Genomic DNA, 24,999 nt, shown 5'->3' with positions numbered 1-24,999 from the left:
TAGGGAATGGGATGGGTGGGCTTTGACATGACAGTACGGCACAGCACAACACATGGCAGCATCATTGTCCAACAGCCGTATTACTTTAGTTGTAGAAAAAGGTGTACAGACTTATTCTTCACATAACAAGGGTCCCGTCTCTCCTCTTTCTTCTTTAGCCATACTCTCTCCACACCATCCATCAACTCAATTCGATACTTCAACATCTAGGAGCGCACGAATCGTACAATTTTTAATTGCAAACATACTCATAAGACTGCATAATCAACCTGGTTGCTATCATTTATGGTTTATGCGTCATTCAGAGAAATATACATTGTCAAGTCCAGCAAGGGTATATCCCTTGACACCATCAGATCATGGGGTTGATCTACATCAGCAAGGGTCGTCGTCTTGCTCTCACTTTTCCTGACTGCTGACTCTCTTCTCTTCTTGATGCCTTTTTGGGCTACCGACTGGACGGACCACACAGTCAACGGGTTTACGTACATCCATCCTAGCTATACTGTACAAGTCCAAGCCATACTTGTGGCACAGGCTTCATCACGAGGTCTAGACCAAACTATCGACATGTTGACATGCATATTCAATGCTTCACAAACTTTGATAAATCCCACTAGAGTTCCGATCAAGATAATTCCACACCTCTCTCTCTCTACCTCTCTGACCGCCGGGAATATGCGTTTTGACCGCTTACAGAGCCATGCTCCCTGCATACACAAGCAACGCTTCATGCATCCATCACCATGTACCCAGCTAGCTACATGTCACTCGAAGAAACATAGTCAAAAAGTTCTGTGCATAAATCTTGTTCAATGAGACTGCAGTCTTGAAATTACTGCAAACGAGACTATCCTAACATATCCTATCCTTTCCTTTCCGTTCCTTTCTTACACCGCCAGTTTGGCCCCGCGAGGTAGCCAGAACTGAGAAAATCGCATACTCTTAAAAGCCTGAAAAAACAAACACTATCGACACATTGGAGGCCACTAACATAAAAAGAAAAGAAAAGGCCCATACCGACAAACGCCTTCTAAACCTCCGGGGTCGCGATGTAGACGATGCTGCATGGGCAATGGTGCCATCAGCCGTATAGCAATTCCATTACAAAAGAATTGTCCCAAAAAAAAAAGAAATAAAAAAAAAAAACCAAAATGTCCTTCTACCTGTCGTTGAATCCGTCCTGTACTGAATCCATAGTCTATGTGTCGTGAGAGAAGAAAAGAAGATGTCCCGATTCATCCATCTTCTTTTTCGTCTTGTTGTAATAAAAACGCCTGATCCATGCCTCATCGCTGTGTTGGAAAAAATGGGGGGTATTATTCGACCGGGGCCTTGTGTGCCCTTTATACAATCCGTCCCTGAAAGCAATGACGCCAGTTTTTTTTGTTCCGATTCTTCGCTTTGCTCGAAACGTTCAAACTCCATGTGAAAAATTCGAGTCGCATGTTGCTGCTGTTGTTCTCTTAAACGCTGTTCTCCTCGTCGTAGTCGGTGAAAAGACTTTCGTCCATAAGAGGATCCTCCTCTGGTAGTGTTGTCTCCTCTTGAGGACCGCCCTCGGTGATTTGAGAGCTAAGGTAAGCTCCAACAATGGTGATGAGTCCGCTGAACCACCAAGCTAGTCCAGAGTATCCAGTCTGGAGACCCCAAGAGTACAGCAGTCCAGACAATGTGGGGCCGAGAGCTCGGCACAAGCTGGCAGTTGACGCCGCAATACCGTTGATCGTGCCAAGGACCTGCTTAGAGGGTGCTGAGTTGGCAAGCAAGATAGCGTTGCTGGGGTAGGCCATGGTGGAGAAGGTGCACTTCCAGATGACCAGGAGGTAGATAGCTGGCATTCGCATCGAGTCAGGGAGGAGCACCAGGTAGGGGGTGACCAAGTAAAGCGCAAAGTAAGAGAACGCGAGCATTCGGAAAAGTCGGAGAGAACCAAGTCGTCGAGTAACAGGTGGCACGATGAGGTAGTTGGAGAGAAGCGAGTACAATCCTTGAACAGACATGATGACACCGATCATCTTCGTCTCGAGTCCGAATCCATCGGTAAACTTGAAGGGGAGATCGTGAACAGGGTTCTCGGGTCGCTTGGTGCTCAGAAAAACGGGGAAAAGCTGATCAAAAGTCATAGTGTGGCTGCAAGGTATGTTAGCGAGTGAACAAAGTTCTCGGTACGAGAAAAACTTACAATGCGAGAATACCGTAAGAGATAATGTTCATGATGACGGGCTTGATGAAAGTCTTGGTGGGCTTGCGCTCAAGAACAGGCTCCAATGGGGCGTCAACCAGAGATTGGGTGTCAGCCTGGGGTGAGAGTCGGGGCGAGTTCTCCTGGCTTCGATAAGCAGGGAGAGCCTCATCCTCGGAATGCGCAGAGCCAGGTCGGGGGGCGTTAGAAAGATACTGGACGTGGTGCTTTCCATCAAGAAGAGCCTGCTTCTCAGGAGCGCGGTCTCGTCCGTTGCACTTGGTGACACCACCGAACCAGCTGGTGATGTAGTCTCCCATCTCCCGACCACGATCACGCTGGTTCTTCTTCTCGGAGTGGGTCTCATCAAGGAAAAGAAGTCCAATGATGACACCAAAGAAAACAGTGCAGGCGCTGAAAATGTTAGGAAGGAGGTAAGGGTATCGGTCCCAAATGGTTCCACGGGCGAAGATCTCGGGGTAGCTGATGCATGGTCGAGCGAGAGCTCCTCCAATCATAGGTCCAACGATAGATCTAAATAGGTAATCCAGTCAGCAATTGCTCCCAATGATTATATGTGTTGTATTCGCTTACCCAATGCACCACACCATGGGCATGATAGTATAAGCACGTGCTGTCAAAGTGTTAGAGCAACTCGTTTCCGATTGTTTGGTTCAACTTACGCTGATGTTCCTTGACAGTCACAAGCTCGGCAACAGTAGTTTGGAGGACTCCAATGTTACCATTGAGGAGACCACCGAGAGCGCGAGCAAACAGAGCAACGGGCAAGCTGGGAGCAAAGCCGAAAACCAATACACTCAAAGCAGTTCCTAGAAGTCCAAAGAGAAGAACGGGCTTTCGGCCAATCTTGTCGCTAAGTCGTCCCCAAAGAACACCGGTGGAGAACTCGGCCAATGTGAAGGCAGAAGTGACCATGCCGGCGTATACTGAAATCTTGTTGGTGTCATCGGTGATGTTGAAGTCCTGGATCATGTAGTAGATGTAGGGGAAGATTGACATGAATGCGATAGGCTCGCATATTCTGCAGCAGGCTGCCAATTGTTAGATCCAAAGAAGCGCAGACATCATGCAAACTGAGCTCATACCTAGAACAAACATCTGCTTTGTGGGAAATGGGGGAAGTTGTCTCTCATTGCGGCTAGCATCGCGGTTGGCCGCGGACATTTGACGACTCCTCGCCATGTTTGCTGATTGTGATCCTCCTGAAACTTTCTTTGTCGGTACAATGGGTGTTGATGTCGTCCTTTGTTGGATATGTCAAACTTAGTCGTCAATTGAGTTGATTCGTTTCGTTGTGTCTAATAGCATGAGACAAGCGACTTTGCTTGAGGTTGTCGTCGAGTAAGAGTTGAAGGGTTGTTGTATATGTGAATGGAGGAAACAAGCTGAAGCCGGTTGCTTGAATCTGTGAAGAGACTGAGTTGATAAACAAGTAGGGAAAGAACACTGAGCAAGAACCAAGTGGTGGAGGGAGGAGGGAGACTAATTAAAGGGTTATAGAAGGTTCGCAGAAGGAAAGAAGAAGGACCCAAGATGGGGCGTATTAACTTATAAGAAGCAGCTATGGAGTGGGTGTAGTTGCACCCCTCGCCGACCAGGACTGGGGTACATGTACATGTCACAATGATCATCTTGGAGTAAATAGGTAAGTTAATTAGTGAGTTGCCAGGCCTTCCCTTAGCTGGGGGGGTTTCTTCTCTCCCCTAGCACCTAGACCACAAGCTTGGAACGAGCGGTGACATGAGCGCCAAAAGGGCAAATCTCCTGTCGTGGCCGACACTAGGTACACTCACTAAACTGCGCTGCGCTGCTATGCGATGCGGCGAACGGCCAGTTCTTGGGCATGACATGGGCAGTGGGGCAACAGCCTAGGGCGACACACACCTCAAGTCATCCTAGTTTGACAGTAGACAGGGCGGACTGGACATTGGGCTTGGGCCTGCAGGGGCTGGGTCCCAGGGAGACGGAGACGGGGTGAGCCCTGAGCGACCAGGCGAAAGTACTCAACAAGTACCTCTGCAGGGGTACCAGAGTCTCTTCTCGTCAGGTTTGCAAGGGCGCATTTCGCAGCCCACGGGGATGTGTCTTGAGTAACCTATTATGGACTGATGGTTGGGTTCGAGCTTAATTGTTGGGTGCGAATGGAGCTGGAACCATAAAGCCAAAACAGAACAGAAAACATCCATAACCAAACGCTCGCTCGCTCGCTCAGCGGCTTACTACTGCACTCCGGTATATCCGCCGTGGCTAGGTGCATGTCCTGGTGGTGGTGCACCGTCGTCGAAAAAAGTCCTGACTACCATGCCATGCCACGACGACGACATCAGATTGATTCTTGTTTCAAAGCTGCCTTATGCATCCAAAACATCAGCAACCTGAAATACGGTCAGTTGACTTCCATGTTATCGCATTGGCTGCAATAGACGAGTTCAACCCACACAATGTTGCCCAGAAGGACAGGATATCCAGATAGGAGGCGGTGAACCGCGAGCAACGGCTCCGGGGCTCGTCACACGGGAATCCTCCCCGGGGTCGCCTCAGCCTGGTTGTGGAGCGATAATATTACTAGGCAAGACCTCCCGGAACTGCACCACACCTCTTCGGTGCACAATAGCTAGCGTACAGCACAGCATTGAGATTCCAGCGGAGCCGAATGTCTGTCAGTCAGACTCAGCACCATCACCAATTGACCTGGCACATGGCATGGCCCGTTATCCCAGTCTTGGCGGTGCGTAGTGACGTCGGTTTTGGGGTAGACGACACAAAAAACCATATCTATCAGTTCGGTGTATGCTTAGGAGTTGCGGTGTTGTAAAAATCGTCTATTCCAACAAGTCCATGTTGTTGCCCCCCACATTCTTAGCCAGCTCAGCCAGCTCACATTGCCAATATCAGACAGACAGACAGACGTAGGCGGACATGGCTCTTTCATGTCATGGTAGTTTTCCTTGCATTCGATTCATCAATGCTTGCCCCATTCGTGATGCGCCATTCGCTTGATGCTTCTTTGTCGTTTGCTCACACCCACCCGCCGGCGGTTTATTCCGGCACGCACACATATGAACCAAACATCTCATACCGTTGTTGTTGGGGTTTCCAGACCGATGGATCACATAGTCAGCAGGTGACTTCCATGCATGAAGGAGTCATTCGGGATCGACCTGCATTGCCAACAACATCAGAACACCACAGCCTTGTCACACATCAACCATGTTTCACTGCCTACTGCATACGAGCTCGAGACGCTCACCTAGAAGAAAGACGAGGGAATCGCCAAGGTTCTCCTCTTATTCGGTGTGCAGGGCAGTGTTACTAGGATGTTGTCCAAGGACTTGATTGTGATATGTTTATGCGTAGCGAAATCGAGTTGTGACTACTCTGTATATCTCGTGCTTATTACAAAGCAATGCAATTCCACAAGACGTCGACTAGGGATACGGAGTATGTGTTCCTTCTTGTACGCCAGTCGGCCGAGAAGGATACGACTAGGCCGAGACGCCCATGTGTAGGCGCTGCCAAGCTCAAGGAAATCTCTACGTAGCAGGCAGATGAGACCTCTTTCTCCAGTGATCGATACAGACATCGTCCCCCCAGCCAGGCGGGGCTATCACTGAAATATCCCATGTTTCTCGCCAACGGTCCTTGTAAAAATGAACTGGCAGGCAACAACGTAATTTGATTTGTCGCATGCGAACCCAGAACCTGACAGGCCGGTCTGACAGACACGTGGCTGACATTGACCGAGCAAATATGGGTGCATTCAGAGTCACAGTCATGTTGGGCCGCTACTTGACATGAATGAGAGATTTTCCGGACTTCCAAAATGTTCATCGAGATGAAGCACCAGCAAATACGTAAAATGCCTGTGTTTGGAGTAGGAACACAAATATAACTATCCCCGGAGAGCCCCATAAAGTAGGGTTAAAAGTAAGAGGAGCTACTCATGGATGAGCGAACAAGGGGTTAACTAGACGTTGAGGTGTGAGATTCTGATCAGGAACCCGAGACATTGACACCGCCATGCCGCGCCGGACCCTTCGCCTACTGCACGTGGAATCGGCGCGAAAGCCACACGTATGTAGGTTGGTACCAAGACGAAACTGGCGGTAATTGAGGCTTGAAAATACTGTAATCAATGTGATGGTTTCAAGTTAGGGCATCGGTCGTGGGACGCTGTAGGGTATATTTTTCACCTAGCCTAGGGCCCACACCAACGATTTGCTCTGTCCAAAGTCGCATCCATCTCTGACTTGACTTTGAGCTCGCCAGTCAGTTCAAGCGGTCCACTCGCACCCAACCCGCTGGGCCGTAATAAGCCCCGAACGACAAAGACTGCCGGAAGTGCAGCCGACTCCACATATACAATTTGTTAGATCGTCTTTAATTAGTCTGCAAGCAGGTTGAGATGCTGAATGCGGTTCTGAACCGTACACCCGCGCCTTGTCACCACTCGGGAGCCGCCCTTTTGCTGTAGTCGGTATGAGATTGCGTCTTCCATATCCAAGTCCGAATCCACATCGGTACACCGAATTGTCGGCATTGTGACCAGGTTCGAGTTGGACACTGCCGGGCTGGGGAAGGACAAAGCCGGAAAAAGAACAGAGCTTCTTCGCCAGCGTGCGTTTGTCCAAGCCCCGAATACTACGTCTCTTGTCGCACAAGAAAGTGGCTAAAATCTAGGCCTGGCTCCCCACTTTGGACGTTCGCGGCTGGCTTTCACAGAAGCGGCATAGTGCAGTATCACTCGCCTGTTTCACACGCGCCCGCGGCTCACACTTTGATCTGTATGCATGATGTGCAGTAGGTGATTGAAATAGACTCGAAATGGGTACCGACGACGTGGACGCTTTCAGGCGCCTGCCGGGTAGGCCTAGGTGTCAGATCCGCGTTGCATCTGCAAGTCAAAGTGCAGATAGAGTCATATCATCGGTAAAGCCTGAAACTTTGTTGATTCTGCATCGTGCGCAAAGAGCCTCACACTTTTTCGTCTGTAGCCCGTATCGAGCAACCTCGGCTTCGCTGTTGCCCACAGACGATAAGGTGTCGCGTCAGCCGTGGAGGAGTTGCACATCTACTGTCGTCATCATCGAGTCCGGGCGCTTCTTCCTGTCCAATAACGTTGTCCAAGTCTTCCCTTTTGAAATCCTTGGGAGAGCCGGAAAGGAGATCCTGTCTTCCGGACTGGTAGAAGTGGATCATGGCAGTGTTTGCCGGTACAGCTCGAGACGCCGCGGAGGTCTCGTGCTACCAGGAGACTACTTTTCGTGAAGCCTGTCGCATGGCGCCCCGCTCAAGGGGAGAAGCCGAGTGGCCACAAAAAAAGAGCCGGACTCGTTGGCCTCAGGGGAAAAAGGGGGCGGCGGACAAGCGACCCGGTGGGCTGGGTTGATCTGATGCATCTCGTCGATTGTACCGTATGTACAAATGAGGTAGTCTCGGTAGGGGAAGGCCATCCCATCACATCCCATGTCGCAGACTACTGCAACTGCATCTGTGTGTATTATGAACTGCACCTACGCAATATAACAGACGGAGCCCCGCCCGTACAAGGAAAAAAGTGAGGCAGGCAGCGGGCAGACGTCTGACAGGCATATGTGTAAAAGAGGACGGGCGAGGGTAAGAAAATCTCGTAAGGTGTTTCAGAAGAGCCTGCAGAAAATGTCAAACCCAGCAGGCCGGGTGGCCCGATCCAAACGGATCGCTGGAGGCAGGGAGAGCAACACGGGTGTTTGATTTCTAATTGTTGGAGTACGAATACTGACAGCCACGACGATCACTACTTTCAGTTCAGTCAGTTCATTCATACGTACTATGCAGGCGTCTGCACGACGGTTGAGGAAGAAACAAAACGAACGAAAAAAAAAAAGAGTTGACCTGTCGCCGCCGTTGTCGGACCACCATGACCAGCAGTACCACTGCATTGCATGTATGTATGCGCCTTCAACGCTGTGCAACACCAACACCACGCGTTTGCGGTGTCGATTTGTTCCCTCGTCATGGCAGAAATGAGAGGATCCATCCGTCATCTCGTGTTGATTGCCATGGACCCCGCAAGGCTTCGGCGTCGACCGTAGGTTACTTGACTTTCTGTAGCGCCAGCTTGAGCACGTACACGCACGTACGGTACTGCTCTGTACTATGACTTGGCGGCCCAGGGCATCGAACAGCCCTTGTCCTTGACTGGCGCTGAAGGGAGAGACAGGAAAAAGAAAGAAAAAAGGAAAAATAGGTCCTGCAGGGGTAGAATTGACCGCTCTGTCCGCCCCGGTTCTTGTTGGAATTCTCGAAGGTTTCGAAAAGGGGGCCAGGGTTAGGATTAGCGTGGGTTTGCGAACTCGAACGTGCGGGTGGTGGGAAGTGGAGTGGGACCAAGAAAAGAAGCAAAGAAAGAGAGGAGGAGGAGAGAGGGAGGCCCTTCCTTCCATGAATGGTAAGAGGTGGGGGGACGGGGGGTGAGTTTAGGGAAAGAGAAAGCCACAAGCCAGTAATTTCGTTTTTTTGCTTTCTTTCTTTTTTACTTGGTTGCTGAGCTCGGGCTCTTTTTTTTCTTCCTGTCCCCCACTGAAGCTGCTGCCTCTAACCACCTGCAGGTAGCAGTACCAGTGCCAGTATTACCATTGCTTTTTTTTGGCCTGGGAAGCGGCTCTGGAACCCGTCCATGTAGCCATGATTTAACCACGGCAATCTCCATTTTGGATTTCCATTTTCATCTCTAATTATGTATTAACTTTACCGTCTGCTCTGCTAGCCATCCTTGGATTTCTCTGGACGGGGAAGAGAGCTTGGATGATCCGGACGAATTGGGTGTGCACCATCAACTCCCTTTCCCTCTCTACCTTGGGAGCTGTGTGTACTTTATTTTACTTTTACTTTGCAATAGCGTGTAGGAGGTACGGGTACTCTTTGTTAGTGACACGACAATGGTGGTGGTGATGGTTGTTCATATCGTGTAATGTAATTTGATATGATACAAAAGTTGGTCACCATGATGATACTTGTTGCTGTTGCTGGCTGGCTCCCTGCATTGCTGCTCTCCACCAAATGTTCTGGATCACCAATAGTTCACAAACAAGTCACAAGTTTTGAGTTGGTGACGACTCCTGGCTCCTCATTGAGGAGTAAGGAGTTTTTGCTAAAGGGAGAGTCGGAGTCAGAGTTAAGAGTCGGAGAGTCCAAGTCAAGAGATAGATTGCTCATGTGGGACCCTTTCCATGCGGGTAAGGGATCATCTTGACCGGTTTTGTTTCATGATTTGATGATGGGAAATGCAACTAAATTACTAGACAAAGCTTGGAGTAAGGGTCTCTGCATGTTTATTGCCCAGTAAAGTTTCGTCTCGTCTCTTCTCCTCTCGGTCCAGCACATCGCATCACCAGCTCAGCATGCATCTCGCATCTTGTTACAGCCCGATGTTCAAACAAACACACGAAAAAACAGAGCCTGACTTACTCCTCATCAGCCCCGCTTCTTCATGGTTGGTGATCAATTGGTTACTAGGTCAGTTTGTTGGTGGCCGTTTTGCTTAATGACGTCCGTTCACCATGGGAATGCATTGACATTTCCCTACACAGCCGCAAGCGACATGCTCGTGCTCGTGCCACCATACATGCTCGACTTACACCGTATCGTGCGTGACCTTGTAAACTTAGTAGGGATGGAGAATATCGAAATGTTATACATTATCTTAGTTCTGCAACTGTTAGACTACCTCTTACATCATTTCCTTTTCTGTTCCCACATGAAAATCAATCTCGCTGATGCTGATGATCTGGCACTCGCGGGCAGGGCTGTTCCAGATCATCGGGTCATCAGAATACCATATTTTGGCTGACTGTAGATTCAATGTATCTTTCGCAATCTCCCATCTGCAGCCTTAATCGCCAAACTTCTGCACCGTACATCTTTGGACTACCAATGACCGATGTGACAGTACAAATAAGCAACCAAGTGAAAGTAAACACCGATTTCATCATGAGGAGACAACAAATATTATTACAAACAGTCACTGACCATATCAGACCAGGCCATTCCATTTCTTTCTTGATTATACCATGTCATGCCCTGCCCTGCCATACTATGCCCTACCTTGCCATCCATCTTAAACTCGGTGAGGTTGATCTACCTCACCGACTCGACTTACATCGACCAGCCCAGACCAAGACATGGCAGATTTCTCCATAAAACGGCTTTGACTTTTTTTTTTTTTGACGCAGGTATCATTATTCACTCAAACGAGGCCCTTCCTTACCCTGCCTGCCTTGCCCTGTCGTGTCTCACTTGGTCATGTCCCAGGTCCCTTGCTGTCGATCCATTCCTGAGCGACCCTTGCAAACTGTCTTTGGAGTCTCTCTTTTTTTTGCCTTGGATTTTGACTTTTGACTTTTGACTCAGATGCCTTGCCCTGCGACTTTTTTTGTCATTCGTCTCCTCCTCTCCTCCCTAACAGCACATCAAAATTGTGCAGGGCCCCCGCATAAAAACAAACTTGATCGAGAACCGACGTTGCACAGCATAGGGGGCGTATATGTCCCTGTCATTATCACCATCACCCTCACCCTCACTCTCTCACCCTCGTGATGGGCGTGTATGATGGAGACCGAGAGACCAAGAATATAAGCCGGGCTCGGCTACAAAGAAAAGAAAGAAACGAGGGTAACCAGGTTCTTTCTCAACAAGGCTCGCTCAATATTGCGTCCATGCTGCTGATGCTGTACCAGCGGTGACAGCAGTTGCATTCGAGACAGACTCGAGAACGACATGATTCTGCTGTACCTTGCCTTGTCTTGTCTTGGCCTTTTGTCCATACCTGGCATCATACATTGATGACTACATTACGGTACAGTATAATATGGCTCGAGTGATTCGTCACTTCTCGCTTCCAACATGCAGTCTCGCGTGCAAAGAGAAAACAGTCGTCAGTATACGGACATCCTGGCTGTGAAGCCAATAATCCTAGGGCTCAGACACGGCACAGTCTCACAGCCGAACGCACCCTTGACAGGACGCTACAATATAGGTATAGTAACTGATTGCCCGAGTTTGCGGGCGGCATGCATGTATGTAATCTGCACGTATCGATCTATCTGCCTGTATTTTCAACCGCGCATTCTGATGCGATTCGTGACTCTTTCAGGACTCAGTTAAGCGCCCTCAACCCTCGCCTACCATGTCTTCTCAGCCTTTAGCATGGTTCTTTGTGAATCCTTGAGTTTAGTGACATTGAATTATGCCGTTTACTGCCTTGGGAGTGCAGATTGTCTTGTTGCGATCCCAAACCAAGCATGGGTTCAGTGGTAATCACAATCCTATTACACATTATGCTCTTCTCACTAACATCGACCTGTCAGTGCCTCTTAACAAGTCAAATCGAGCGGGAATAAAATGTTTCAAAAGCCCATCTTACACTGAAACATGGCATCTCACACTTGCGGTACCTGGCTCATGCCACCCACCCTACTTGTAGTACTTCCAAGGTACTGAATCCCACATGAACCGACCAGCTGATGAAATTCGCGACATGCCCTTCCAGGCGAGGACTACCCTTGGCTACAACGCTACGCTGTATCTTGTCTCACAGTATTCAAACGAACACGGGAATAAAGCTACAATTGTTTGATGTCGCACAAGGAATCGGACGTGACTTCCCTTGCCAATGCGCTGGATACAAGGATGATGAACTATTTTCAGCTCCGGCAGGATCTTCCCAAACGGATACGGCTTGTTCGGTAGCTATGCATCCCGCCGAATCGAGAACGACGGGTCAAGGGATGTTGAAACCTCGTTCTTGTTGAATCTGACGTATCTCAAAGTCTTGCTAGTCGGTGAGCACAAAGGAGAGAGTGCTGTACCGTGTTCAGTCTTGACGAGGTTGCAAATTGGCAGGGTTTCAACGGGAAATTTCAAGGGAGCACGTAACTAATCTTTGACATTCCCGGTCTTAATCCTGCGGGTACATCATCCGCGGGCCGTCTAGCATATCTGTAAGACAGGCCTTGCAAAGGGGCAGGTAAGTCAACCTCAAAGACAACACACATTATCCCCGAGGTGCGTCCCTCTACGAGGCGCAAGCTCAAGGGTCCGCACGGCAAGCTGCCTTGGTTGCCTATATCGCGAGCGGGCTGAAGCATGGTAGATGCTTACCCTAGCCGATATGGACAAAGTTGGCATCATATCATAACATCAACCAGGTAGGCAGGCTCCTGCAATCGATCATGCCTGATACAGACTTGACCACCATGCGCAGTCAGCACAGGCATGCGTGATCTTGTCAGCCTTTAACTCATGGGAGGTAATCGAAGAGCAGGACTAAACCCGAGTGGCTTTAGACGAAATTTGTTAAGTAACGGGCCATACAGGGGATTATCCCCGGTTCCAAAGACACCGTGCCAACGCCTATCTTGTCTCGTTGTCTCGCAGGAGACTAAACAACCTGGTCAGCCCTGTGTGATTGAGCATTGAGCATTGAACATGAGCATTGAGCAGTCGCGGCTTGCGGGAGAGCACCCGAGCTGGTTACCCATCAGAGAATAGGTAACGTTAGTTCCTATTCGGGGGATCGGGTCCGTTGACCGTATGGACCGTACCGATCCCGCGGTTCGGGAGCTGCATGACAGAGGCAGCGATGGTCAGAAACAATAATGAAGGAGATATGATAGTGTTATCACGGCCCGTATCGCAACCAACCACGTCTCCATGTCAATGGGACTTGTCATTCACAAGCTGTAAGGACCAAAGGCTGTGTGGCTTACCTGTTTGTTGCAGGTTTTTGTGCCACGCCCGGCAAAGGAGATGGTTGTTTCTAAAAAACCCGGGAGTTGATTGGCAAACAGAGTGGTATAAGCGCGTAGTAGGTGATGCTTTGGTGACGCGGGTTACACAAAGTTACTTCCGAGCTATGAACTCGGTTGCCTTTGTTCTTTTCCCTTGAAATTTCCAAGGGTTATGAAAGAGAGTTTTGATGCTGTGTAACGCGAGCTTTCTTAATAAACGCCCCCATGTTCAACGTATGTAGTAAATGTCCTTGTGTTGAGGCTGAGAAGGTTGGTTGCCTAATTCAACTATTCATGCACGTCGCTGTTATTGTCATTATCTCTGTTGTACCTTGAAAGACACTCTTCAAGTCTCGCGAAAATGCAGCTTTGATTCGCTCATTGGGGGTTCGCATCACAAAGTCAACGACGTCGAGTTGTAAGCGAGGGCGATGAGCAGTGTACCTGATGCTGATGCTGATGTGATGCTACGATGCTACCACAGACTCAAACTGCCAAGATTTAGGTACCGGTGATCCCGTGGTAACACAAATGAGTCAAATGAGAGATTCCAAGTTACCGTCTGTTTTGCCGAGGTTTGAAGGATTGATGCCCATGCTGTTACAGCACTGAATATGACCTAGAAACATTATGTAGTTACTTGCCCGCAGATAATCTGTTTTTGGGGTTAATGCATGTTTGGCTCTATTGGGCAACCACCGAGTATCACACTGGTCAACCAACTGACAGCATGAGTGTTGAAGATGAACTGATGCACTCTGCAAGTTCAATAGGTTATTATGATGACAAGACTACCTTAGTAAGTTTGGAGTTGTAAGTACCTGAAAAACACTATTTGACATACACTTTCAGTGTACTCATTATACCCATTCTATTAACACAAAAATGCCCTCAATATGTACCCAGGTCAACAGTAAATGCCCTTAAGTTTATTGCATTTGAATTTTCCTATGCAAATAAAGAAAACTTAAATATTGACTCTGTAGACCGCTTGCCAACATGATTTCTCGTTCTTTTGATAATATAAAAAAGCAATAACCACCTAATCAATCGATTATCGCAGCACTTCAAGATCGCATCAAGACACAGTACAGATCATCAACTCACAACACTGTACGATCCGATTAATCAGGGTTCCAAGGCATCTAATCCGTCATCGGTTAGGCATCACCCTCCACTCTGACTCCGAGGTTAGTTACGACATCGCAACTTTTCCTCTTTCCTGACAACCTACCTACCTACTAAACAAAAAGTAAGTAAAAAATCCTCAAGGGAGAACTACCAAGCTTATCCTGTTTCGCTTTCCCTTCTCACGTTTCGCAGTTGACTAATCTCCTGATTTTGCCACAGACACCAGTTTCATTTCCCCCCACCATTCGCATTTGCGCATCGCCCACATTCCGAAACTTTTCGCAATGGCTGGCAACAAGAAGTCCGATAACAGCAAGAAGGCCCAGGGCAACGCCCGCAAGGCAGAGTCCGCCGCTCAAAAGCAGGCCGCTGATAACGCCCGCGAGGAAGCCGCTGAGGCCGACAAGTGGAACAAGGGAGCCAAGAGCAACGCCAAGAAGTGAGTATTGCCGCAGAGGGGACGCACAGCTCGTACAAGTCGCTAACCTTTTGCGCGCAGGGAAGCAGCCGCTGCAAAGGCTGCTGAAGCTGAGAAGAAGAAGGCCGAGAAGGCTGCTCTCGAGGCCGAGGAGGATGCTAACAACCCCGTCAAGGGCCCAAAGAAGTCAAAGGCTCCTGTTAAGAAAGCCCGTGGCCTTGACCTTTCACAACTCGACGACGATAAGCCTTCAGACATCAATGCCTCTGGTATCGACAACGCTCTTGATGCTTTGTCCCTGACCAACAAGGATGATGGCAAGGTCGACCGACATCCCGAGCGACGATACCCCGCCGCATACGCCAAGTACGAGGAGCGACGACTTGACGAGATGAAGAAGGACGGCAGCGGCGTCGGACTGCGTCTGGACCAGAGAAAGACCAGAATCCGAAAGGAGTTTGAGAAGCACCCCGATAACCCTTTCAACCAAGTCACGGCCTCATACAACGCTACAAGGGACGACGTTGCGACTATCCGTTCCCAGGAAAAGTCCAAGATTGAGCAGCGCCTCGGACGATAGATATTTTTTTTCTGCTTTTCATTTTTCTTTTATGCTTGCGAGGCTAGGTAGATGCCATGAAGAGCCGGGATGTACGAGGGAAGGACGATAAAAGTTTTTATTATGGTGGAATAGTCTAGGGAATACCTGGGCCATGGGTGGCATCTTTGCAGCTTTTTCTTGAAGCCAACATTATGCTATGATTTACGACTACGAGCCCAGAAGAGATATAATACTTTGAGAGGATAGACTTGAATAGATGAATATCTCTTTTTGGCATGAGTATGATCTCGAAGCAAATAGTTACCCCTCTGGCATGACCCCGCCATTGATCCAGCTTAGTAGTAGCAGACATTCCTTCGGCAGAATCGTGGAGTATAGGGTAACATCAGTAAAAGTGGTGTCATGACATTACTTGCGCGGAGCAGTCATGATAGATTTCACAACAAGTTCATCGTTGAGCTTGGTCTAGTGGAAATTAAAACTTACTAAAACAGTTTTGAGCATCCATCATAACGTCTTCCAAGTGTGTACGATTTGCTGCACTTCCTCATGACTTCCTTGTATGAGTACCCCGCTGTCGGCTGTCTAGAAGCTTCACCGCCTGCCAGATCGCAAATCATAGCTCCTTAGCTGGCGCAAATACTACCGTCTTGATCAACACAAGCCTTCTAATCTCGACAACAATTTATACCGTCCTTCTGTAAACTACTCAAACCCCTGTGCGCCTATAAAATACCACAGCCTTGAAATCTGACCGCGACTCGAACAACAATGTCGCCTCTCAATATGAGCGCATTGCCTTCGCTGCGCAAACAGCAGCTCCTTTCCGAATTGTTCGTCAAACTAACACTTGCGCGATGAACTCAGCTAATAGAAACTATAGCGCTGGACTTAAGCAGGCTTGTCCAGAAGGGATATTCGTTAGTATCACACCAGGAGATGCCACGCTCTGGTCTGGCGTGCTCTTTGTTCGTAAAGGTAATAAGAGGTGCAGCGATGATGCTGATCTTGCGATACTGACTACTCATGATAGGCCCCTATTGTCCTGCTATACTCAGGTTCTCAATATCCTTCCCCGATTCGTATCCTCAGCTTCCGCCCGTGGTGGTCTTCACAACAGACATGTTCCACCCCCTCATCACGCCTTTAACAACATATATGTACACAACCGATATACAAGAAAGTGGTACCGTAAGCGCATCGGACCAGGAGCGACTACCACCGGGCGGATTCAGCTTGCGCCATGGTTTCCCGGATTGGTTCGGACGAGGTAGACGGAGCATGGCAGAAGCGAAGCATACGGACCAGCAACGGTTGACGAGTCCCGATGCAGCAGCAGCTAGCATTTCTACAACACCAGCAGTAGCGCCAGTTCCTTCGTACACGCGCACTGGCCAAAAGAGTGTTTCGGCTTACGAAGTCCTACACTACATCCGCAGTGCCTTTGACGACGAAGCGGTTCTTGACTCGGTGCCTCTCACAGCAGCCGGAAACCCAGGGGCGTGGCACGCATGGAGGACGCACCGAAAGGCGACAGGGAAGCTTGTAGAGGATGAAGCGACTGAAGAAGCGCAAACTAGCGAAGAGAACGATCAGCAACCTACGGAGAATGCGAAACCTACACCTGCAGCGACGCCCAGACAGCCTGGAGAATGGAATTGGGATGGCGTATGGGAAGACAGAGTGAAGAAGAACGTTTCATCCAGCTTATCAGAACCCGTTCTGTACGGCGAAACGAAAACATCTGATGACTTGGTAAGTTTATTCTATTGATTTGGTGTTGTGACGTTGGAACTTTGCTAAATCCTATAGATTAAATTCCTTGAGATGGAGGATAACGATATCGATTCGGTTAAGGATAACCTTCGCCGAACACTTGGCCAGGCGTAAACTCTGGAATGTGGAATATAGCGTGTTTGCATGACTGACACCTTTGGATGGATTTGTCTGGCGGCCTTCTCTTTCTTCATACACAAGTAGCTCATCACCTTAATGCTTGATTCCCTCAAGCATGGCTGGGAGGGTGGTTGTTGCCCTTTGATGGTATTTATTCTTTGTAAACCAGGACAAGAATGGCAGGAACGAACTCGTACCGAGCCTGCCAGCGATTTCTCAGGTTGTTTTCATGTTTCTTAAACCGCAAGAGTAACTCTAATACTCCTTAACTGTTACCTTCATCCGCTTTAGTTACTGTGAGACTATTTTCCTTTCAACAACATCTTCCTCCTTATTGTATGAATAAAGCAGGCCAGTTTTGTATCTCAATTTCCCAACTGTTCTGAAACATTCTTGCGAACCAACTCGAGGCAGATAGACACATCGGTTTTATTTTACACCAAACTCAATATTTTGTTATTATCGCCAATAGATAAAGCGTCTTCGGTACATTCTAAGATGACGAGCCTGGGCTACGAAATCCCTTTTTGGGCGGATCTTGATGTCTGTGAACGTGCAGTTGCCAACGAAAAGCCGAGTCCTTTAAGAGTTACGAGGTACAATGAGAACCTTCAACAAGACATACGATATGCAGAGAATCGATACAATCACAATAGCATGAAGTACAGCCAAAGCTTCCAAGGAGATGGGTCGCTCACAATTCCCAAGAGACGAAAGGTTGAAGCGCAAACGATAGCCGCAGGGAAAGAGAATGTGAGGACGCCTCAATACAACCAGACATTGAGCACTCCAAGCAGTCGAAATACACATACACCCGGGTATTGGGCGCATAGCGAAAGCCCGCCTCGACTTTTGGGAGTCACGCGTTCGCCTCAGCTATCAGTCAAGAAGAAAAGACAAGCGCACACACATGCAAGGATCCAGCCTGAACAGAATCGTTCGCTATCTCCCTTCTCAATCAATACTTTGCCGGCGGCATACGAGATGCGACGTCCTGGAAAGGCTCGTCCTCCGTTGAACAACCTATACGACCGAGATTATATGCACAAAGAAGAATCATTGCTTGTCTCTAATGCAACAGGCTGGATTGGGTATCCCTTATCCCCTGACAACAATCAGCAACTACCGCCGATCAATAGTCTCACCACTCTACCACGTCAGAAGACAGTTCCGTGCGTGGCACCAAATATCAACATCACACCGGAAGTAACTGCTATCGAGGCGGGGTGTAATATCTTTTGGGTAGCTATTGAACTATCCGCTACTCCTTGGTACGCACCAGAAAGGAAAAGCCAGCCAGGGGCCCGTTGGGAGCGATCTGACCTATTCATGGATCTGGCTGGTTTAACTCAGGAAAACCTCGATCGTGGGTGAAAAAGAAAACCCCTGTGCAGAACGATACTTACAGCGAATGCAGTTGATAACCGGTCTGAATCTAGCGGCCTTCATGATTTGAATGTCCAAATCCTACCAACAGAACAGTCATCGGTCATTCGCATCCTGCAGGAGCAACCCTTTCCCCTGTAGGTGCACGGAAGAAGGGATCGCACTGGACGGAACGCTAGCTGACCAGTCAATACCTAGTGACCGCCTGGACCCTGGATCCAGTATCTTCCTTCTGGTTAAAGTAAGAGTCCATGTCGCCAAGGACATGCAGAAAGAGAGGCGAGAATGCCCACAACAAGAGATAGACAATCTGATAGAAGCGCTTGAACAGGAGCTTGGTGACTCTACCATAAGCTATATGACAGTGAAATTATCATATCGCCTTTCGGCATTTCCCGAACGGCAGGATGTTGGCAGCGCGAGCGACGAGATGTTCAGCACACACAGCAAGATCGAGACAGTAGTCACGGCCTCTGTGAAACTACATAATGCCATGTCGCTTTGGTCACCTCCACCGACATTGAAGCCCAATCCATTGCTTCCTTTGATCCAGAGACACTAGGGTGCCACGAACGCGAGGGAGGTATTGAGACGGATCGCTGCTGTAAGTCGTATCCGTCCACTAAAAGGTACTGGCTAAAGAGAAACTAGCCGGAAAATGAGGCGCAAAAGGTACGAAAGCAGACCCCTTTGGATGACACGCCGACTCCTGCCATCCCTTTAAGAAACGCGAGTCTCCAGCGGTGCTGTGGCAAGGTCGGACTTGACCACATGGCAACATTACCTTGCACCCGCTCAAAACAGGCAATAAGAGAGGACTCGTCTAGATGCGGCAGTTCAGTGTCAACTTGCATAGCGATGAAGACCCCAGAGGCCCCGCTAGCTTCGAGTGATTGCACTGGCAGGGACAAGGGGGCGGACACTTCAGCCTCCACGCGGCCCAGAGAAGGAGATTTCTCCCGCGAGGAGCCCGGCATTTCTGCTACCCGAAGCCAAAGAAGTTCTTCAGGCAAATCTGACAGCAGCGCATTGTGGAAGGGGCGGATACTAGGGGCCGAGACTCTGAGAGGACTATTCCCCTCGATGGCGGCCCTGTCGACACCAATTCAAAATCGGGAGACTAACCGACGGCAAGAGGACGAAAAGAGACTCCAGACGGTATCGCCGGCCCACGACAGAGGCAAAAAAGACACAAGCAAATGGGGATGGGCGACGTGGTTTTAGTCTAGAGTAAACGGAGTAGGATAGTTTCCGTGCACCTAATGGGATTCGAACATTTTTGTTGGTTCTTCTATGAAAGAAAAGCTGTTGCTACCTTGACTATAGTTCATCCTTCCATGGAATAGAGATTTGAGCGCCCTTGCGCGCAACAGTCAAGGCAGCTGCTCGATTAGCCGCCGTGACGGCGGCTTCGATGTCAAACTGGCCGCCCCTAGCGGCGACAGCAGCCAAAGAGTAAGAACCAACAAAGGTGTCCCCGGCGGCTGTGGTGTCCACTACGGTTGTCTTTGTAGCAGGAAGCAATGCACTCTGGCCTTGCTTGTTGACGAAGTAGACACCGCGACCTCCTAGAGTGATGATGACATTGTGGACTCCACGGTCAATGAAAACTCGACCAACACGGTCCAAACCAGCAGGAGTGTCAAGTTCAGATTCATTACACTCTGCAAGGATCGCCGCTTCAGTCTCGTTGACAACAAGGTGGGCGAGCCCGTCATAAGCATCCATGGGTAGGGTCTGAGCGGGAGCTGGATTGAGAAGCACGGGAACCCCAGCCCTCTTAGCAACCTTCAAGGCCTGCATGACAGTATCGAAAGGGATTTCGAGCTGCATGATAAGAAGGTCAGGGCGAGGGCCTGGAAGAGTCTCGAAATCGGCGGGCCGAAGCGAGTGGTTGGCCTCAGGAGACACAATAATACGGTTCTGGCCCGAAGGCTCATCAACAATAATGATGGCAATTCCAGACTTCTGGTCCTGACGAGCAGTAACAGAGTCAACGGAAACGCCAAAAGAGCGAAGACTATCAAGCAGGAGGGTGCCATATGGATCGGCGCCAACGGCACCCACCATGGAGACGTTGGCCGAAGGGTTGGCCAGGTCAGAATCCCGAGACAGCTTGCCGCATGCTACAGCCTGGTTGGCGCCTTTGCCGCCGGGCGAAGTGTTGAAATGGGATGAAGTGAGTGTTTCACCGGGTAGGGGATGGTGTGGGACGTAGGAGACGAGATCCATATTGAGAGAACCCAGGACCGTAATCTGCGGAGCGCTAGCGTGGGAAGCCATAATGAATGGTCGCAAAGAGGGTTCGAGACGGTTTGCAACGGTAAAATGAGCGAGCAACTCCGAGTGACAATGTTTTGCAGAGCAACAAGGCCGTGAAGCGTCACGCAAACGTAAAAGTTGAGATGAGTGGGTAGGATAGTCTCGGTAGTATGTTGTAAGAGGCCGAGGAGGCGAGAAGAGACTGGTAAAAAGAAACTAAATGTTTCTCTGAGCGTATCTACCTGAGTTGAGTTGAGTCGCTATTGTGGATGGTGCTGTTGTTTGAATGGATTGGTGAGTTCATGACTTGTTGTCTCGTTGGAATCGAGTCAGGTGCATGCTCTCCACCTGCCCCAGGAAGGTGCGAAAAATATGTGCAAGCCACGTTGGCTGTGGAGACGGAAAGTTCCATTTTGGCTAGAATTAATTCTGCTGCGCAAGTACCTGCCTACTCAGGTAGTGTATATACGCTGGAATAATATCATGTGCTTATCAGCAAGATTGGCGATTTTTCTGAATTATTCTGCTGTTTTGCTCTTCCCTCTTTCTCTTTTTTAAATCCTGAGTATATCAAGGGTTTTACAAGTTGAGGACGTTGCATGGGACTGCAGACCCTGGTGGGGTTACTGACACGCATAAAGATACCTCTAACCTAGTTGTATGGATATACAATTAAACGTTCCCACGTTGTTGACAAGACTAATAGACCAATCAATGGCAGACCCAAAGATTATGCACAAGTGCCGGTATACAGCCTCTTAGTCTCGGTACCGAGAGTAAGAGCGCATGTCGCTCCATCTCAGGACATTTAGCCGGCATCAATTGCAGTCTAAATCAATGAGGAAAAGGCCCCTTGTGCAGGACCGACAGTAGGCGAATGCGGCAACTAAGATTTAGTGCAGTAGTGAGGTCCCTTGCGAAACTAGACTAAGCTGCTAATTGCCAACCCTCCAACTTTGTCTGACCAACCAAGATCAGGGGAGATATCCTTAGGAAAGTCATGTTGGATAGCGTCTCATAACAACTACCCAACTGGGAGCTTGTGCTTTGACCTCGACAATTGGGGCTCTAGAGGTTGGGCCCGAAGGTATGGAGCCGAGTCTTTGGACACGTGTAGGGAACCTATTCATCCAATCAAGTGTGCAAAGTGCACAGCATTGAAGTATGATGGTGATAGTGGCAATCATGGCTATCTGTATCCACAAACCGTACCACTTTACATGCATAGGTAGTTCAACTGCGTAGGGCTGCGGAAATAAGGCGAGGGTACTGCTGTTGCAGTTTGGTGTTTACCATGAAGATCATGATTTGCGCAGACGCTTCTGGTCACTTCTTACCGGTGAAGGCGTTGCATTTCATCACAATAATGTTGAATCTCAGTCGTTTCCGTGGGAAGCGTGCTTCTTCCCATCCATGCGTGAACAGCGATTCACTGGAGCACTATGGGTACCTAGGTACCTACCTGATGTGTACCTACCTACCTACCTACCTAGGTAGCTACTAAAGCAGTTGCCCTTTATCTCTTGAAATTATATCTTTTGCTCCTGCCTTGTAATGGATGTGCTTTAATTTCAGCAAGAACCCGCCTGCCTATTTGCCTGACTGACTCTCCTTCGGGAAGTTCCTGCCCATCATGATAGAACTTTACTCGTTTGCGCACATGTTCGGGCCAGTTCTTGTCCTTACGAGTCTGTTAATCTTCTGGGCCCACAGGCATTTTCAACCTACACTACCATTACCACCTGGACCACCATCTGAATTCCTTCTCGGTCATACCCGTGTTATACCCAAGGAGAACGCTGCTAAAGTTTACTCAAGATGGGCCAAAGAATACAGTAAGTTTGCTTTCAAGACGCTTGCTTGATATGCGGTCCTCTGACCTTTGTCTCGAAAGACTCGGACATCATTCATGTTAGGTCATTAGGCCAGTCTACGATTGTTCTCCATAGTGCGGAGGTCGCCAAAGATATCCTAGAGAAGAAAGGCGCCAATTTCTGTGACCGGCCTAGATTCACTTTACTAGAGGTGTAAGTCTGATTCCCCGCCCCTGACCTGCTGGAAACAAAAATATGGCATGATACTAAATGATTCGGGTTTCTTATAGGATGGGATGGGGAAAGACGTTGACCTTTCTGCCATTTGGAAAAAGCTGGCAAATGCACAGAAAGCTTCTCCAGACATCTTTTAGCAATACCAATGTTCGTCAATGGCACAACCTGCAGAGGACCGAGACCCATCGCACGGTAAAAGACATCATGGCAAGGCCTGGTACATGGGAGACATCTTTGCGTCGATTTGCAGTGGCTATTGTTTTGCAAGTGAGCTATGGCATGGAAGTACCGAGTGATGACGACCCCTATATCCGGATTGCTAACGACGCCATGTATGCTACCGGCAATGGTGGAGTTCCAGCAAATAGCCTTGTTGATCTAGTTCCTTTTGGTACGGGTGCAACTACCTAGCAGGGGTTCAAGGTATGCATGCTAACAGGCTGAACCCAGTTCGCTATCTCCCAGACTGGCTTATCAATGACTGGTCTTTACGATTCGCTCGACAATGGCGATGGGCTATCACGAAATTACACGACGTACCCTTTGCCGCTGCACAAGCCGAGCGTGTAAGTCGATTGAACTTGGATAAGCTGCTTTGCATAACATGTACATCTGATCAAAATGCTAACTTCTCTACCGTTATGTACTGACAAATCTTCTGCCAATACATCTCTTGCATATCAGCTACTGCAATCGTATGAGCACAATGAGTTACAGGGCAATAAGCAAGATTGGTCTCTGGATGACATCAAAGGGGCTGCAGGCGCAGTCTTCATAGCAGGCGCCGATACCGTGAGTTGACTTCACAACACTTAATTTCAAAAACTGAAACCTCGGCCCATAGACATGGGCAACTTGTGTTATCTTCGTTCTCAATATGGTTCTTCATCCCGAGATACAAAAGAAGGCACAGGACGAGCTTGATGCGGTACTAAGACCTGGGAAGCTACCTGAGTTCTCAGACCGACCATCTTTACCATATGTCGAACACATTGTGCAAGAGATTTACAGGTACGTTTGAATTAACAAATAGACCCTAAGGCAATTTACTACATGCTGATACTTGAGTGTACGTGAAAAGATGGTCACCACTGGCTCCCCTTGGTCAGTTCCATTTGCCACCTAGCATTGGCGTGAGCATAGGGACCGTGCCAACTTCTGACACGCCGCAGGGATCCCCCACAAATCGCTTCACGATGATGTCTACCACGGCATGTTTATTCCTAAAGGTAAGTCTGACGGAATTCACACAATGCCTGTTATGTAAGTACATACAGTTAGCTAACAACCCGCCGCAGGGTGCGACCACTTTCTTTGATATTATTGATCCTATGACAGCGAAGTGGGGAGAGTGCTGACAGACTATAGAACTGTTGTTTATGCCAACTCGTATGCCATAGCACATGATGAGCGAGTCTACAAATCTCCCCACGAATTCAATCCTGACAGGTATGGCGCGGGCGAGCCATATCCTGTTGGTAATTTCGGGTTTGGGCGTCGGTACGTAACAGACTAACGCTGCCTAAACTTGAGTCATGGTTTCTGATAATGGCTTCTAGGATTTGTGTTGGTCGGTTTCTGGCGGGCAACAGTGTCTGGATCATGGTAGCAACAATGCTGTCCACATTGCAATTCTGCAAGAAGGTGGCTCAGGACGGAACACTAATTGAGCCGCGAGTCCAATTCACCAATGGTGGAACCTGGTCAGTCAATCCCCGCAACCCAATGATCCCTGTTCCATATGTGCCCCCACAGTCCCTTGAATGCAACGTCCAGTCCGGACCCCTGCCTTTGTTTCCTTGTAAAGCCGTCAACATGAAACAAGCTTGCTGATGAGGTTACTGACGATCATATGCACAAGTCACCCAGAGCACTTCGATTGTGTCATCAAGCCACGAAATTCGACGGCTACGGCATTCATCAACGCTAGTTGAGATTAGCCGAAGAGCAATCTTTGTGAGGAAAGCACTTTTACCTTTGAGAAGACACTTTCAGCTATTTCTCAAGCGGCTGATGAACCTAGTCAGTCATGTGCCGACGTCCGTGAGCCTGACAAGACAATCTAACGTATTATAGCCAAGCGCAAGCCATAAGTCATTGCTTATTGCAGTCCCTAGCCCAGGGTGCACACGACATGTCAACATTTATACCGAAGATTGTTTTTCGTGCATCTTTAATTATCCTCCTCAATTCCATCGTGGCAAATATACCTTTCAGGATACGGAATAGGACGGCTTGCGACTGTATGTGTGGTAGATGATGCAATTTTTGCAATCACACGTCAGATTTCTCCCCCCATCTCTTTAAGACCGATAAGT

At 48.8% G+C, this 24,999-nt stretch overlaps 9 protein-coding genes across 9 annotated transcripts, besides 3 other annotated features; 7 read left to right on the top strand and 2 right to left on the bottom strand.

Annotated features, from left to right (window-relative positions):
- Nucleotides 1–1,122: 1,122 nt before the first annotated feature.
- Nucleotides 1,123–1,149: a repeat region.
- A 317-nt stretch (nucleotides 1,150–1,466) lies between these two features.
- On the bottom strand, nucleotides 1,467–3,388 carry FPSE_06515 (uncharacterized protein; the record flags this gene model as incomplete). Its single annotated transcript, XM_009259633.1, has 5 exons — nucleotides 1,467–2,133; nucleotides 2,186–2,719; nucleotides 2,780–2,819; nucleotides 2,869–3,237; nucleotides 3,292–3,388. 5 exons carry the CDS (start codon nucleotides 3,386–3,388, stop codon nucleotides 1,467–1,469), a joined length of 1,707 nt encoding a protein of 568 aa, XP_009257908.1.
- Nucleotides 3,389–7,030: 3,642 nt separating this feature from the next.
- On the top strand, nucleotides 7,031–7,474 carry FPSE_06514 (uncharacterized protein; the record flags this gene model as incomplete). Its single annotated transcript, XM_009259632.1, has 1 exon — nucleotides 7,031–7,474. The coding sequence occupies one exon, from the start codon at nucleotides 7,031–7,033 to the stop codon at nucleotides 7,472–7,474; it is 444 nt and encodes a 147-aa protein (XP_009257907.1).
- A 2,741-nt stretch (nucleotides 7,475–10,215) lies between these two features.
- Nucleotides 10,216–10,303: a microsatellite.
- Nucleotides 10,304–13,200: 2,897 nt separating this feature from the next.
- On the top strand, nucleotides 13,201–13,892 carry FPSE_06513 (uncharacterized protein; the record flags this gene model as incomplete). The annotated part of the gene is made up of 5 exons (XM_009259631.1): nucleotides 13,201–13,209; nucleotides 13,327–13,393; nucleotides 13,460–13,550; nucleotides 13,612–13,774; nucleotides 13,890–13,892. The coding sequence occupies 5 exons, from the start codon at nucleotides 13,201–13,203 to the stop codon at nucleotides 13,890–13,892; spliced, it is 333 nt and encodes a 110-aa protein (XP_009257906.1).
- A 498-nt stretch (nucleotides 13,893–14,390) lies between these two features.
- FPSE_06512 (uncharacterized protein) lies at nucleotides 14,391–15,104 on the top strand (the record flags this gene model as incomplete). Its single annotated transcript, XM_009259630.1, has 2 exons — nucleotides 14,391–14,545; nucleotides 14,606–15,104. 2 exons carry the CDS (start codon nucleotides 14,391–14,393, stop codon nucleotides 15,102–15,104), a joined length of 654 nt encoding a protein of 217 aa, XP_009257905.1.
- Nucleotides 15,105–15,857: 753 nt separating this feature from the next.
- FPSE_06511 (uncharacterized protein) lies at nucleotides 15,858–16,976 on the top strand (the record flags this gene model as incomplete). Its single annotated transcript, XM_009259629.1, has 4 exons — nucleotides 15,858–15,919; nucleotides 15,970–16,064; nucleotides 16,120–16,841; nucleotides 16,899–16,976. The coding sequence occupies 4 exons, from the start codon at nucleotides 15,858–15,860 to the stop codon at nucleotides 16,974–16,976; spliced, it is 957 nt and encodes a 318-aa protein (XP_009257904.1).
- Nucleotides 16,977–17,480: 504 nt separating this feature from the next.
- FPSE_06510 (uncharacterized protein) lies at nucleotides 17,481–18,356 on the top strand (the record flags this gene model as incomplete). The annotated part of the gene is made up of 1 exon (XM_009259628.1): nucleotides 17,481–18,356. One exon carries the CDS (start codon nucleotides 17,481–17,483, stop codon nucleotides 18,354–18,356), a length of 876 nt encoding a protein of 291 aa, XP_009257903.1.
- An 870-nt stretch (nucleotides 18,357–19,226) lies between these two features.
- FPSE_06509 (uncharacterized protein) lies at nucleotides 19,227–19,592 on the top strand (the record flags this gene model as incomplete). The annotated part of the gene is made up of 1 exon (XM_009259627.1): nucleotides 19,227–19,592. One exon carries the CDS (start codon nucleotides 19,227–19,229, stop codon nucleotides 19,590–19,592), a length of 366 nt encoding a protein of 121 aa, XP_009257902.1.
- A 96-nt stretch (nucleotides 19,593–19,688) lies between these two features.
- FPSE_06508 (uncharacterized protein) lies at nucleotides 19,689–20,651 on the bottom strand (the record flags this gene model as incomplete). Its single annotated transcript, XM_009259626.1, has 1 exon — nucleotides 19,689–20,651. One exon carries the CDS (start codon nucleotides 20,649–20,651, stop codon nucleotides 19,689–19,691), a length of 963 nt encoding a protein of 320 aa, XP_009257901.1.
- A 1,449-nt stretch (nucleotides 20,652–22,100) lies between these two features.
- Nucleotides 22,101–22,122: a microsatellite.
- Nucleotides 22,123–22,263: 141 nt separating this feature from the next.
- Nucleotides 22,264–24,514, top strand: FPSE_06507 (uncharacterized protein; the record flags this gene model as incomplete). The annotated part of the gene is made up of 10 exons (XM_009259625.1): nucleotides 22,264–22,465; nucleotides 22,525–22,657; nucleotides 22,735–23,072; nucleotides 23,132–23,247; nucleotides 23,399–23,473; nucleotides 23,526–23,692; nucleotides 23,763–23,785; nucleotides 23,854–23,944; nucleotides 24,050–24,181; nucleotides 24,241–24,514. The coding sequence occupies 10 exons, from the start codon at nucleotides 22,264–22,266 to the stop codon at nucleotides 24,512–24,514; spliced, it is 1,551 nt and encodes a 516-aa protein (XP_009257900.1).
- Nucleotides 24,515–24,999: the final 485 nt, after the last annotated feature.

This window comes from Fusarium pseudograminearum, chromosome 3, assembly GCF_000303195.2.
Source record: "Fusarium pseudograminearum CS3096 chromosome 3, whole genome shotgun sequence".
In the NCBI taxonomy this organism is placed as follows: domain Eukaryota; kingdom Fungi; phylum Ascomycota; class Sordariomycetes; order Hypocreales; family Nectriaceae; genus Fusarium; species Fusarium pseudograminearum.
The sequence above is the reverse complement of the archived record's forward strand: the minus strand, read 5'-3'. Positions and strand labels throughout refer to the sequence as shown.